Genomic DNA, 14943 nt, shown 5'->3' on the forward strand with positions numbered 1-14943 from the left:
TTACATTAGACTCGAGCAGCCGGCCGGTTGCACGGTTACATTAGACTCGAGCGGGCCGGCCGGTTGCACGGTTACATTCGGTCTCGTTCGGCATAGGGTCTAGGTAGCTCATTTCGTGATTGATTCTACCACCACCACTCCAGTCCAGTGGAGGCGCTAATGAGCTAGATTACAACACACACAGTAGCAGAAGAATACCAGCTACACAACGGCCAACCATTGACATATATATAATGCCAACGGCACGAATGAAGTAAAAGAAAAAAACAGGAGTGAGTCGGTTCATTGACATATGGTACTCGATTCTCCCGGCTCAGTGACACGAGTCGGGTTAATTAACCGGCTCTTCAGTTTGTCAACACTACTACTGATTGTAAAACGAAAGCATCACATGCAAGTGCTGGCCGTTCGGCGCCTTCGGACAAAGCTCAAGCTAACAGGCTAAAGGCCTATTAGCTAGCCAAACATCGAGCGGTAACCTCTGCAAAGATTGGCTCTGTGGGCGCATCAATCGGCTCGGTGTGCGTAACAGAGCGAGCAGCCGCCGGACTCTAAGGCCGGTTACACACTGCAGGCGTGGCGTGAGCGTGGCATTCCTGTTGCGTGTCAGCTGCGTGTCAACTGCGTGGATTTTTCTATGTCTTTACACACCAGAAACGTGTCTGACGCGGCGCTGCTGCTAGCCTTGTCTGGACACATGGATGTTTCCCATTGATAAAATTAAATACCATGTTAAACATATACTGATCTGATTACAGCAAAGACAACGTCGGCAGTATTGACGGCAAAATAGGCTCCAGAATATTTCCTTCTGTATTGACAGGTGCAATATTAGAAAATCGATTAAAAAAAATTACATTCATATAGGCCTATCTGCATTTATGTCAAAACCTCGAGGCTTTCAAACATCAACATGCCATTTATTAATATGTATTTGTGTCTAAATGACATATAAACATATTTTCCTATTTTTCTATTTTGCCTGGAAACGCTTCCAACACGCTCGCGTCTCGCGTGAAAAATAGGCGTCGGTTCTATTTCTAGCAGGCACGCGTCTCACGCAGGCAGTGTGTAAGCTCTAACCTGTTAACATGGGAGCCGAAATATAAACGGACACGCCACGCGGCTGAAACGCTCGCGTGACGCGTCCAGTGTGTAACCGGCCTAACACCTGTTGATCCGCGCAGGACTTCACTGTGAGCGGACTGTTTAGAGACGATGTGACCGGCAGGTAACGTTAAAGGTTATCTGCTACTGTAGCAGAGCTGCAAGTAAACGCTGAACTGAGCTGTGTGTTCAGTGTTAAACACTGCTGCAGGTATTCATGCACGACTGTTGTTGGTGATTTTCCAGAGGTGGAAGACTTACTCACATCATGTATTGCAGTAAAAGTAGAAAAAACAGTGTTGTAGATTTACAAATTACTTGTCTGTTACAAGTCCTGCATTCAACATCTTCCCTAATATGTAATAGTACAAAAGTGTTATCAAAATATACTTAAAGTACCAAAAGTGAAAGTGCTCATTATGCAGTGTAATTTATTTTATTGGATTATATTATGGTCAAATTATTTCTATTAAATATGACTGATAATTTAAATAAAATGTTTTATTTAAAGGGGTGATAGAATGCAAAACCGATTTTACCCTGTCATAGTTGAATAACGACAGTTTGGTGGGTAAATAGGACATACATAGAAGCTCAAAATCCCACTGACACCCCTTTACTATGAAAATCTCATATTTTGAAACTGCCTCTGAAAACGGGCGAATCCCAACAAAGCTGAGTTGCTTGCGTAAGCGTCTCAAAATCCGGAACCTTAAGAGAACAGTCACGCCCCAACATTTACATAGGCTACACAACTGACCTGAGATCAGGTAGTCTTCTGATTCTAGCTAGGTCATGCAGATCTCTGCTATTCCATTACAAAATTCACTTCTGAAACTTTTTTATGCGAGAAATCAACCATATAAAGCTCGAATATGGGCCGCTTTACGAAAAAGGATGGCTAATTGCAAATTTTCTCCGACTGTGTGTCGGAGTTTAGTGCCGGTGTTGGTGCTGCCTGGGTTGCTACATCGCCGCCCTGACCGCAGTGTCAGCGAAGCTTGTTTACGCCGCAATCTTTTACCACAGCCCGCAGGTTCCAGTTAATCTTATAATGGGTATGTGTGTTGAGTTATTTAAACAAACAATCGGGAAATAAACGCCTCTTGTCCGCGAAGTCTCATTGATAGATTCGCGGTGAGATGGAGTCCATCAATGAGAGCTAGCTCGCCTCCTCCTAACTCTGACATTCACAAAAAATACATTCAATTGAAATCCGAAATCGGACAAGTGTTAGCTAAGCTTTGTAAGACCTTGAGGAACCTGTAATATTCATGCCGTGACGAAATTCAAACTGTAAATATACTTTAGTTATGCGAAGTGAGCAAGCTGCGCGGTATTTCCCCATTGTAATGAATGGGACATATAGCAAGCAGCGTTTGTTTGATCTACAAAGACGCCTTTGGTTTCATAAAAATGCCTTAAAATCAAATCGGACACAACGGTTAGCTTTATAAGACATTGGGGAATGATGTTGTATAAGTGGCGATGGAAATTCAAACTGTAAATATAATTTAGTTATGACGACAATGTAGCTAGCTAGCTGCGGTATTTCCCCATTGTAATGAATGGGACATATAGCAAGCAGCTGCTCGGTCCTACAAAGACGCCAGCGTTCATAAAAATGCCTTAAAATCAAATCGGACACAACGGTTAGCTTTATAAGACATTGGGGAATGTGTTGTATAAGGCGGGCGCAAATTCAAACAGTAAATATAATTTAGTTATGGCAGTATGTAGTAGCTAGCTAGCTGCGGTATTTCCCCATTGTAATGAATGGGACATATAGCAAGCAGCTGCTTGTTCTACAAAGACGCCTGCTCATAAAAAATGCCTTTAAAATCAAACCAACAGACAACGGTTAGCTTTATAAGACATTGGGACATTCAAAACCGTAAATGTATTAATTTATAGAATAGTTTCGGCAGCGGCCGCGAGCCCCGGTATGCAGTATCCACAAAGGGTGACTTTTCCTGGGTATGGAGCCCGCGGGCCGGTGGCGTTCTCGTCCGACTGTGTGGAGCTCCTAAAGTCCGACACATCTTACCAAATTTGCAATTAGCCATCAATTTTTGTAAAACGGCCCATATTTGAGCTTTATATAGTTGATTTCTCGCTTAAAAAAAGTCTCAGAAGTGAATTTGGTAATGAAACATTGCAGTGTCTGGAATATGAGATTCTGTCGCTTCTCTAATGTATGTGTATTGGGGATTCGCTCAACCAATCAGCGCGCGTCTCTAATGTCTGCGTATGGCAAGTCGCTCAACCAATCACCGCGCAGCTCATCTAAATATTCATGACCATACCATATTTGGAAGAAAAGCTCTTGTTACAAATAGGGCCAAAACACAGGGATGCATAAGGGCCCATAAAATATCAACCAGGCCATTTTCAGCCCAACCAATGTTACATACCCCATTAGGAGACCATAAGGAACAGTGTGAAATACCCTATATAATCATTCTATCACCCCTTTAATTCAAGTAGCCTACTTGAACATAATTATTTTCTAGGGTTTAAAATGTATACAGATTTGACATTTAATGGCACATTTTTTCCACGTGCGTGCCGCCATGTTCATGAACCAGGACAATAAATCAGTAAGTTGCTACTCAAAAAAGTTTTTCAAGGTTGGCAGGTCTGCGTTATCTACCGGACCGAATAGCCTGCGCTTCTCTCTGATGCTCCTAAACGGACGTTAGAGTCAACCGAAACATCGCTGCACGGGGTGCTAGTTAACACTACGCTTGGCAGCAGGTAACGTTAGCATACCGTTAGCTAGCAGTTGGATTTAACACAGTTAAAATGCTGACAGCTAAACGGTCTAAAGGTTTGTCTCTATTTCCAACACGAGACGTACGACAGTCTGTAGCTGCCGTTGTCTGAAAAACAACACATGTTGCGTTCACTTGAAATACGCCTCGCCAGTTTCATGCTGCATTTATTTTATTGTAAAATATCCTTTCCCCATGCAGTGGTTGTTTTTGTCGTTTACTAGTGAAATAAGGAAGAGGCTCAATATTTATATAACTTTATAGCATTTATTTATTTTTATAACTATTTGACTGAAATGGTTATCAGAAATAATTTATAAAAAAAAAGACTAAAATGTTTTGATTAAAACTTGACCAAAATGGCGAGACTTTTAGTCGACTAAAACTTGACTAAGATACCTTGAGTTCTCTTTTGACTAAAACTAGACTAAAATGACGAGACTTTTAGTCAACTAAAACTTGACTAACAAAAAATGTTGGCACAAGACTAAGACTAAATTAAAAATAGGTGACAAAATTAACACTACTTTGTGCAAATGTTTTTTTATTGAAAACAACATTAGCATATACTGTAGTGTTCAATTTCACACCAACATTCTCACTTGGAGCAAATAATATCTCACACAATGTAACACTGTCCATCAATAAAAGGGTGAAAAAATACAGGGCGATATAAAATAAAATGACAAAGTGTACATGTAAGGTAAACTACGACTCAGCCTATAGTGCAGTTATACCATGGCTTAATACTTTCTTTTTCTTAAGTTTGCTTTGAACATAGCAGTCAGGCTACTGCTCTTTATTCACCAGAGGCTCATCAACCCAGCCTCTTATTTAGGAAAGAATGAACAGTAATGGTTACCAATAAAAGGTAAGCCTACTACTACTTTGCTTTGAGCCAGTTACTCAAACAGACAGCCTGTTGACATTTTCAGACAACAGGGAAGCTCGCTTCTTTTGTACAACATGCCCAGACAGTGAATACAACCTTTCAGAACCTTTCTCGCGCTCGCCATCCACTCAAAACGTAACGTTAGCCTACTACTCTTTGGCCGGCTCACAAGCCCAAACAAGTGTGTGCGGCGTGCCTGTTGTTTTGTTTCCGGTCTAGCTAGTTCCGGTGTGGTGTTGTAGTTTTTCTAACGTTACTAGTTGTTGCAACAGCATGTGGAAAAAAAACTACAAAGTTTGCTAGGCCAAAAAGAACGTTAATCTCGCGATTAAAAAGAATTACGCCGTTAAAATGGGTTTTGTGTTAACGCCATTAATAACGCGTTTAACTGACAGCACTACTTTTTTTAAATTCTCAATTTCGCGATTTAGTCCATTATTTGGTATCACAGAAACTATGTGGCTCTACATTAATGCTCCCATCAGTGTGGGACTGGCCCCAGGCGGGCCCTTGTTGAAAAAAGACACTTTTAACAACTTTTTTTGGGGGAAACCCTGGAGAGAGATAACTTTAGTGGGGTAAAGAAAATTCAAAACGGATCAGATATGACATGAATATCACTTATATCACTAGCCTTGCTGTATAATCAGCTGTTCCTGCGAACAGCAAAGGTTTAGCCCACATTTTCTAACCCTATCGTTAGAATAATGCGTTGAAGATTCTTTTTATGGAGTGGAGAATTGCTAAAAAAGAAAATCTCTCTGATGCAGTCCACATTGACAAACGTAATATAAAGTTTGTTGTGTTTTTTTTGGGGCCGGAGCACACTGAAATTAATCCGTCGACCTCTACCCAACAACATATAGAATAGTTAAAATTAGCTCCACCATGACCAACTACAACCGTAAAAGGTTACTTACATATTAATGCATCAGTAATATTAATCCTATGAAATGATATAGTATAATGTACAGTATACCACACCTTTTACTTTGGGAATATTTTTCACTTTGAGGTATTTCTACTTTTACTTAAGTAAAGGATCTGAGTACTTCTTCATGGAGTTTGAATCTGTGTTTCTTTAAGAGGGACTATTGTGTTGTGGCTTTTCTGCAGGTGAACCACTTGCGCTGCCTGCATGAGTTTGTGGAGGCCCAGGCAACTTACTATAAGCAGTGTCATTTCCACATGCAAGAACTCCAGAAAGAGCTGGCCAGGTGAGACAGGAGATAACATGTGTGGATGGTGTGATTGCACTGGCCTTAACAGGGGTAGCCGTCTATCTTCATACAGTCTTTATATTTATATAGCACCTTTAAAAACATAGTTTACAAAGTGCTTTGACAGATAAAGCAAGGCAAAAGCAGGATATCCAGAGGTCAATAAAACAACAGAGAGCAGGTGTACGCAACGCAGGTGTACCCAGTCAGCAATTAACAGCCAGCCTGGAAAAGAGAGGCAGAGGCACACACACACACACCCCTACGTAACAATAGCAAGACAAAATCTGGGTAAATAAAAAGACCGAAGACGATAAGAAGACAAAAGACACAAAACATAGGCGTGAGAAGACAAAATAAAAAAACAAACAGAAACAAGACATGACAAAAAATATAAGCATATGAATATAAGCAATAACATGAATAAAAAATGAAGAGCAATACAAGATAAAAGAGATGACATCAAAATGAAAGCAAGTCTATTAAAAGGGTTCTAAGAAGTGATTTGAAAGAGTTCACTGATTCTGAGCCGTATCACCTCAGGCAGGACAGTCCTTAGACCCTAAACAAGTATAGATTACCCAGGGATTGATTCACCGTTAAAAATGTGATCAATCAAGAATATAGAAACCAACAAGTAGAGCTGGGAGATATGGAGAAAATCAAATATCCCAATATTTTGACCAAATACATCGATATTGATATTGCGGCGATATTGTAGGGTTGACGCTTGGTGCTTTCACAAAATAATTATTTTAATAAATGACCACCAATAATGTGGATACAACGACTAAGTGGATAAAGGCAGAATATAGAACAGCTAGTAAGTCTGGTAAGTTCATCACTTTACTGTAATGCAGCTTTTAAAACCAGGAAAACACTTGTGTCCTATCACGATATTAGGATATCCAAAATTGAAGACGATATTTAGCCTCATATATCGATGTCGATTGTAATATCCATCCATTGCCCAGCAATAATGCACAAAGTTGGTGCATTCCTGGGACACATGGTTGCAGCAGTGCAGTTATCTTGAGTCAGGATGTCCACGTTGGGATAACTGAGCAGTGTGTACTGTGAACAAACTGTAAACAACCCAAATCCGAGCCGTGATGCAGGACAGGCACAGCTGGAGTGCTTTTCTATTGGACTGAAATGGCACAGGAAAAGGTGTTGTTTGAGTTCACCAAGACTGCACTGTGCATCTGTCGCCTGCAGCTCTTCATCCAACCAGCTCACTGTGGCGGCTGTCCTGCCTGCAATGTCCTATCTGGATAGCTTGATATCAGCAGTCATAGGCTACAGCTCTTTTGTTGCTGCTAGAATAAGTAAAGTTTTACATGCACTACATGTTTAACCCCTCTAACGTTTGTCTAAAGTGGCACGGCATTATTACTGTACACAATTTTATTATTTCTGTGTATAACCTTGCAGAGCAGGACTAGCATTGAAATGACGGAAATATTTAATGTAATGTCGTGATTCAGATAGTTTTACTTCACTTTTATTTATATATTCATATATGCCTTATTTGCTTTTAATGATCATCAACATACAGTACCTAATGATCAGGGCCACACGGAATCTGCAGACGCAGAATTTTATGCATCATTTCAAAATTTCTGAACGTTAACACATCTCTAACCCAAGCAGAAAAACTGCTAAATTCTGCAGATTTTCCTTTTGGATAGTCCAATTCCGTTTGGGTCTGGGAATGATTGACTGAGGAAAGCAAAAGTTGCACTTTTGTCATTGTTAATCGAAATCCTCATATCAAATTTAGAAGAGGCAGATAGATGCGCATATATATATATGAATTTATAGAATAAATATGAATTGGGTTCTACTTTGTTTAATGCTCCAAATATTAGAGATACTTGGAGTTGATAAATGTATTGCTATAAATACAACATTGAAAAAACAACGACTTGGATTTGTCCTCAGCTCCAGTGTCCTATGAAAGCCTGTCTGGTTATTATTGTTATTCTAGGTTTTGTCAAATCATGACAAATCATTTTCATTGTCTCATGCCCTCAGTTGTGATCAGGACGTGTGAGTATGTCTCGTCTTCTTGTGTGCTGATGTGATTGGTGTGTGTGTGTGTGTGTGTGTGTGTGTGTGTGTGTGTGTGTGTGTGTGTGTGTGTGTGTGTGTGTGTGTGTGTGTGTGTGTGTGTGTGTGTTTGTGTGCGTGTGTTCTGACCCACACATTTGCTTGCTTTCCAATGCTTCCCAAATCCATATTAAAAATAAATTATTACTAAGTGCTGAACATTGGAAATCATTGCATTAGCTCATTTTCCCTCTTTAAGAATAGAGTGAGATTGAGGTTCTTGTTGGCTTTTCTATCTAAAGGGCTTTATTTTCATGGCGGCGAAACAACCACTGATGAATCACATTTTACAATTCGATGCAACAATTTATAACATCAGACTTTGTCTCTTTTTTTTATTACTTATTTCCATCGGCATTTGGCTAATTAACTGTAAAACAACAACAACACGTTTGGTTCTGTGTGTTCACATCTGCCGCTCTGAGTTCCTGAAGAAGCGTCTTCCCATTTGTTGAGTTGTTGTAATTAATAAAAAATGGTGATGTGGTGGGGTTTTTTAAAAAAAAAAAAAACATTTTTTTGGGGGGGGGGGAAAAAAAAAAAAAAAAAGGTATGGTAATAAAAACATGGGGTTGGGAAGGTGGTGGTAATAAAAAAAAATTTTTTTTAAAAAAATTATAAAAAAAAAAAAAAAATTACGATATTATGACACAAATCTTCTTATTTACTTGTCTGCCCCAACTACCTGAACCCCGTCTCTGTGTAACGTAGAGTTTCTCCTGCGTGTCTCTACGATGTGTAACGTTAGACAGCCAATGACAGACAGTATTAGATCTTGCTAGACGCATGCTGCATGCTGATTGGCTCAGTGATGCTGATGAGATTTACTCCTTAGGTATTGAAATTGGGTATTGAATGACGAGGTATTTTTTGATACTCAATACTTTAGAAGCAATTCGGTCAGTGCCTAAAAAGTATCGAATTTGGTACCCAACCCTACCAGTGATGTGATACTAACCACCACACCATCTGATCTACTGTATATTCCACCTTAAACAGCCCTATGCGCTGCCTGAACCATGAACCAAAAAAGCAGGCTGGTTTGTTGATGCCCACACAGACCGCTGAAGACCTACTGCCACTTCCCGCGATTTAAATACGGCCCTAATTGTGTTAGCCTCTAGTTTTCTGGCCAGACTTGAAAGTTTATTGCATTAGTGACAGGAATGGAACTTTTCTAAAGAGCTTTGTCTTTATAACCAGTTTTAAAAATAATACGTTACAAATCATGTCGTTAGTCTGCAGTATTATATGTTCCAGTGTAGATGTACTGCAAGTATAACTCACGATTAGGATTGGGCATCGATTCTGATTCTTTGAGGGGTGGAGTTGAAACGGGTCACATGCTTATTTCACAGTTAAGAGGAACATTCTATTTTGATTCAATGGGGATTTAACGTTTTATCATGCTTTTAAGCCACACTTTAGAGCGCTGGCCATGTGCTCCATGGCTGCAACACAACAAGTGCCTGGCCGCTACGGAAACCAAAACTTGCGCATGTTAAATTTGGAACCGCTGATCGGATTCCACACCAAATTTTCCAAACGATTCCAATAAAAAATTAAAAAAAAAAAAATGATTCCATTGGAAATCGTAATTTTTGAAATGATTCCAATGGAATCGGTTCTCGATGCCTAATCCTACTCATGATGTTTGGTTTCTAGTCATGTGCTGATACAGTTTTTTGCTATTTTTTTATGTGTTATTTTTGTATGTTTGTATTTTCTATGCATGGTCTGATCATCTACCTGCTTTCCCTTAGGCTTCCCAATGCATTTGCGCTGAACTCCACTCACTCCATAGCTACTGCGGGCTCTGCATCAGAGGGCATCAGCAGCGCTGTGGAGACAGACACACTGAAGATTGAGGAAGTTCAGGCACCAGCGACAGGAACCCGCAAGGCCAAAGTCCTTTATGATTACGATGCTGCTGACTCCAGTGAGCTCTCCCTTTTAGCTGATGAGGTAAAGTTTTATCATCAACCTGCAGCTAGTGACTAGAATAATGGCTATTGGCCAGAAATCTCTCCAGTTTTAACATCAGTCTCACTCATGTGCCATTTGCTGATTCAAGTAATGCGTCTGCCCTTTCCTTTGAAGGCTAATGTTTTATTTTCTAAGTACAGTACAGGCCAAAAGTTTGGACACACCTTCTCATTCAATGCGTTTCCTTTTTATTTTCATGACTATTTACATTGTAGATTCTCACTGAAAGCATCAAAACTATGAATGAACACATATGGAATTATGTACTTAACAAAAAAATGTGAAATAACTGAAAACATTATATTTTTAGATTCTTCAAAGTAGCCACCCTTTGCTTTTTTATTAATAAGGGAAAAACTTCCACTAATTAACCCTGACAAAGCACACCTGTGAAGTGAAAACCATTTCAGGTGACTACCTCATGAAGCTCATTGAGAGAACACCAAGGGTTTGCAGAGTTATCAAAAAAAGCAAAGGGTGACTACTTTGAAGAATCTAAAATATAAGACATGTTTTCAGTTATTTCGCACTTTTTTGTTAAGTACATAATTCCATATGTGTTCATTCATAGTTTTGATGCCTTCAGTGAGAATCTACAATGTAAATAGTCATGAAAATAAAGAAACACATTGAATGAGAAGGTGTGTTCAAACTTTTGGCCTGTACTGTATATACAGATGAAGGCGTAGTCAGGTCTTTATTTGAGATGGCCCACTTCTCCTATAAAACTTTGTCGTTAACCCTGATTAAGTCAGCAGTGTCTCTGATAACCCAGGGACCCTCATGAACACAACATAACATTTGTACATACAACAATTCTTAGATGCTGACTTGAAAAGGGAAGGTCCTGCACTCTGCTCATGCTCAGCATCACAATTTATTTCATTTTTTTTTTTTAAATCATCAATATATCATTAATAAATTGTGATGGATGGGCGGCCTATAGCTCAAATGGTAGAGCATGCACCCAATGTAGGCTCGGTCCTTCCCAGCGGCCCGGGTTCGAATCCGACCCAAGGCCCTTTGCTGCATGTCATCCCCCCTCTCTCTCCCCCATTTCCTGTCTCTCTTCAGCTGTTCTAAATAAAGAAAAGAAAAAAGAAGAAAAGAATTGTGATGCCAAGCAAGAGCTGAGTGCAGGATCTTCCTTTTTTTTTTTAAGTATGCAGAGTTATAACTTAAAGCAGTCTCACCCTTTAGTCTTGTCTTTCCACCACCACATGCTAAAGGCCATGGTCTGTTGTTGTGGTTGTTTTTTCATCTTCTAAAGCATCTTTTACCCATTTAATGTTGGTGTCCATGTACTCCGTGTTACAGCTCATTACAGTTTACACAGTGCCTGGAATGGACTCTGACTGGCTGATTGGAGAGAGAGGAAACCAGAAAGGAAAAGTGCCTGTCACATACCTGGAGCTTCTCAGCTAAAGAACACACACGCATTGACACACACACACACACACACACACACACACACACACACACACACACACACACACACACACACACACACACACACACACACACACGTACGTGCATGTGCATGTGTGAGTACTACTGAAGCCATGAGGATATTTCATTCACTTCATTAAATTTCACACTCTTACACTAACCTGTAACCTTCAATAGCACTCCTCCACAGTAAGCATTAGCAAAGTTAAACACACACACACACACACACACTCATTCGTGTGCCTCTCAGAACACACTGAAATATAATCACATGACACTGACCCAGTGATAATGGAGACATTGTTACAATGTGTGCAGGAAAAATCCCTGTGGGGAATAGTTAACATTCCTTTTAGGTATGTTTTGGTGGATTATTATTATTATTATTATTATTATTATTATGATGATGATGTTTTCTTATTTATTACATATTTATTGTTGTACATCCCAATGGTTCAGGTAGACCTTTCTCACTGTCTTCAGATGGATTTCCATTGAAATAATGTTGATTTGTTTAAAAAGAAAAGTGTCTTTATTGTCTCTTGAAGCTGTCCATGGAGTTTGTCTTCAGAAGGCAGCGGTACGGATGAAACTGGCGTGCAATAACCACGCTTCCTAGATTCTCAAGGGGTGATGACAATTCTTATCCTTCAATTATGTCAGTTAGTACAGTTTATCTCTGTATGACAGCTACTTCTTGTCATTGAAGAAGTGAAAACAGACACGGGAAAAAGGATCATTATGACCACATCTTGACAGATATGTCATTATGTTCTGTTGCTGTTGCATAACTAAAAATAACGTACAACTGCTTCATAGTTTTGTTACAGAAATGTGTGCTCTGTTATTCCCCTTTCTTTCAAAACGACCTGTATAGATTTGCATTTCTTGTGTTTCTTTTTTATCCTCGATGAAAACATTAAATATGACTAACACTTGCTCAGTGAATAACAAAAACTATAAAACGGCAAATAAATTTTTACATGGATTTTTTTTAATCATTCTATTATCCTCAACTCTTTGGAAGCAGATTTGCCTTAACTGCTAAATAAAAAGAATGTAATTCCTGTTATTTAAAGTGACAATAACATTTTGTGAACAGTTGGCTGGAACATTACTAGCAACAGTTTAGCTCTATTAAGTCATGCCATTCACTTGTTTTGATTAGACTTTTTACCAAATGGGCTTTTTTTTGCCTTTCACGCCTTTCCACGGCCCTGAAGATGTCCCTTTTAAATATATGAACACCTGTGCAGCAAATAAACATGAACACTTGCGTCCTAACTGCCTTAAGATGATGGGTAGGAACTGCTAAGGCCATCTGCTGCAAACCAGAGACTGTGCTCTTCCTAACAAAATGTCCAGAGAGCTAATGTACACCACATACGGCATGCAAGACTGCAACTCCTTTTAATCATGTGTGCGTGTTTGTGTGATTTTGGTTTGCCCTTAAGTGTTTTTTGAATTTGCGACTTTCCTGTTTGTTGCTGCTTTGTTAATACGTGAAAGTGTCTTCAGTCTTAGTGCTGCATGTGCTACAGCTAGTAGCCTGTGTGTGTGTGTGTGTGTGTGTGTGTGTGTGTGTGTGTGTGTGTGTGTGTGTGTGTGTGTGTGTGTGTGTGTGTGTGTGTGTGTGTGTGTGTGAGAGAGAGTGTGAGAGAGAGTGTGAGAGAACTGGATTACCAAAATGTTTTGCACGCTTGCAATATGTGCTCTCTCACATCCAGTATGTGTGCATGCAGCGCTCTGCCTTTATTATTTTAACGACCCAGTTTTTGTGAAATGAGCACAATGTTTGAAAATCATTCTTGTTGGCAGACTAATGTAATCCATGGCATGTGTGCTGCTCCCTACTCTTGTGCTCATTTCACACATTTTGGAAGAATTCTTCTTTTCAGAAATGTTTTTTTACTGATTCTGTTGTGATTCTGTTTACCTCATCTTGTATTATAAATATTATTATTATTATTATATATTTTGTCAAAATATGTATTGCCTGTTCCTTAACCATGCTGAATGAATGAAATGTATGGGATTTAATAAAAAGTAATAATTAGTTGAATTCATAGACTTTTTCACAGCTACTGTATATACGTGTCATTGGAAGCCATATATAACTAGAATAACATCCCTCAGTCCCTCAGTCACATATAAGAATCTCCCCCTCATGAACATGGAAGTGATTTGAGATTTTAGGGTCAAATTTTCGCACAAAAAAAATCATAAATCACAAAACTAAGATCAATATAACAAGAAGGCCATCCTGCGATGGGATCACATCAGCCTGTCTATATCCACGACGTTCCACTTCCGGGATTGCTCCAATTTTGCCAGAAATTCCTCCGGATGTCCCTCATTTCGGCCAGATGTCCGTCCCCTTCCTCTGTCTCTGTGTTGACGTTCTAACCTCCGGTGGATTTGTGAGGACTATGGTTAACTGCTCCTCAGATCTCTGCAGGGTAAATCCAGACAGCTAGCTAGACTATCAGTCCAATCAGAGTTTTCTGTTGCACGACTAAAACTACTTTTGAACGTACACGTTCCACCAAAACAAGTTCCTTCCTGAGACTATTTAGCAGAGGCACCGTGGCTCCGTCTGGCGCTTAGCACCGCCCAAGACGATTGTGATTGGTTTAAAGAAATGCCAATAAACCAGAGCACGTTTTTCTCCCATCCAGGAATGCTGTGTGGACAAGCCAGCCCCTCCTCCGCAGCGCTGTGGAGGAAGGTCTGGCAATGCGAGACTATATCAGCCTCCATGCCAAATCTGGCAGGGGTGTAAAGTGGGGGGGAGGGAGATGGCCCCTTCCCTACTTTCTACCCCCATACCTCTGGTGCCCTCACCCATTTTGAAGCTTTGCCTTCATTATGATCTAATCTACACACCTGTAAAATTTCATGACTACATTTTGCACGGTTTTGCCGCTATTGTGGTCACAAAATCTGTTTGCAAACAGACAGAAATATGAACACCTGGCAAAGTACTCATAACTGCCTCGTGATAGTTGTGACAATAGGTGTCCAATGGAACACATTTTTCCATGATGACACACACACACGCACAGACTTACAAGGTAAAACAACTGTCGAGGCCTTTAAATAGTCACCATGGTCAAAAGCTGAAGCCAATGCAGAAAGTGCATTTCCTCTAAATGGTTTCCAAATGCTAGATCTTTTTACCACAAGGACATCATCGTTTCTTTTACTCAATAATGTGGTGGTGATTATAGAGTAATTGTTCCATAAGGATGCCATTAAAAGGGAAGTGTAGTAGAAATTCTCCTTGTTCTCTTAAAAAGTGCAGTCGTGTGTTGAATCAAAACCTTTATTACGTACGGGAGAAGACGTCCTTGTCCCTCCAGCGTATCTTTCCCTATATACAATGTTTAATCCACAAAAAGAC

At 39.8% G+C, this 14943-nt stretch overlaps 1 protein-coding gene across 7 annotated transcripts in view; it reads left to right on the forward strand.

Annotated features, from left to right (window-relative positions):
- Positions 1 to 13515, forward strand: part of LOC120560573 (endophilin-B2-like) — a 46586-nt gene extending 33071 nt beyond the window's left edge. For 4 of the 7 annotated variants that reach the window (XM_039803219.1, XM_039803221.1, XM_039803220.1 and 1 more), the window contains 4 exons: positions 5890 to 5990; positions 8031 to 8045; positions 9869 to 10070; positions 11409 to 13515. In XM_039803219.1, coding sequence (XP_039659153.1) covers positions 5890 to 5990; positions 8031 to 8045; positions 9869 to 10070; positions 11409 to 11516 — 426 coding nt within the window. In that variant the 3' untranslated portion in view covers positions 11517 to 13515. The remainder of the gene's footprint in view (positions 1 to 5889; positions 5991 to 8030; positions 8046 to 9868; positions 10071 to 11408) is intronic. The other 3 variants (XM_039803222.1, XM_039803224.1, XM_039803225.1) reach the window with 1 other exon arrangement.
- Positions 13516 to 14943: the final 1428 nt, after the last annotated feature.

The sequence above is a fragment of the Perca fluviatilis genome, chromosome 6 (genome assembly GCF_010015445.1).
Source record: "Perca fluviatilis chromosome 6, GENO_Pfluv_1.0, whole genome shotgun sequence".
NCBI classification, from domain to species: domain Eukaryota; kingdom Metazoa; phylum Chordata; class Actinopteri; order Perciformes; family Percidae; genus Perca; species Perca fluviatilis.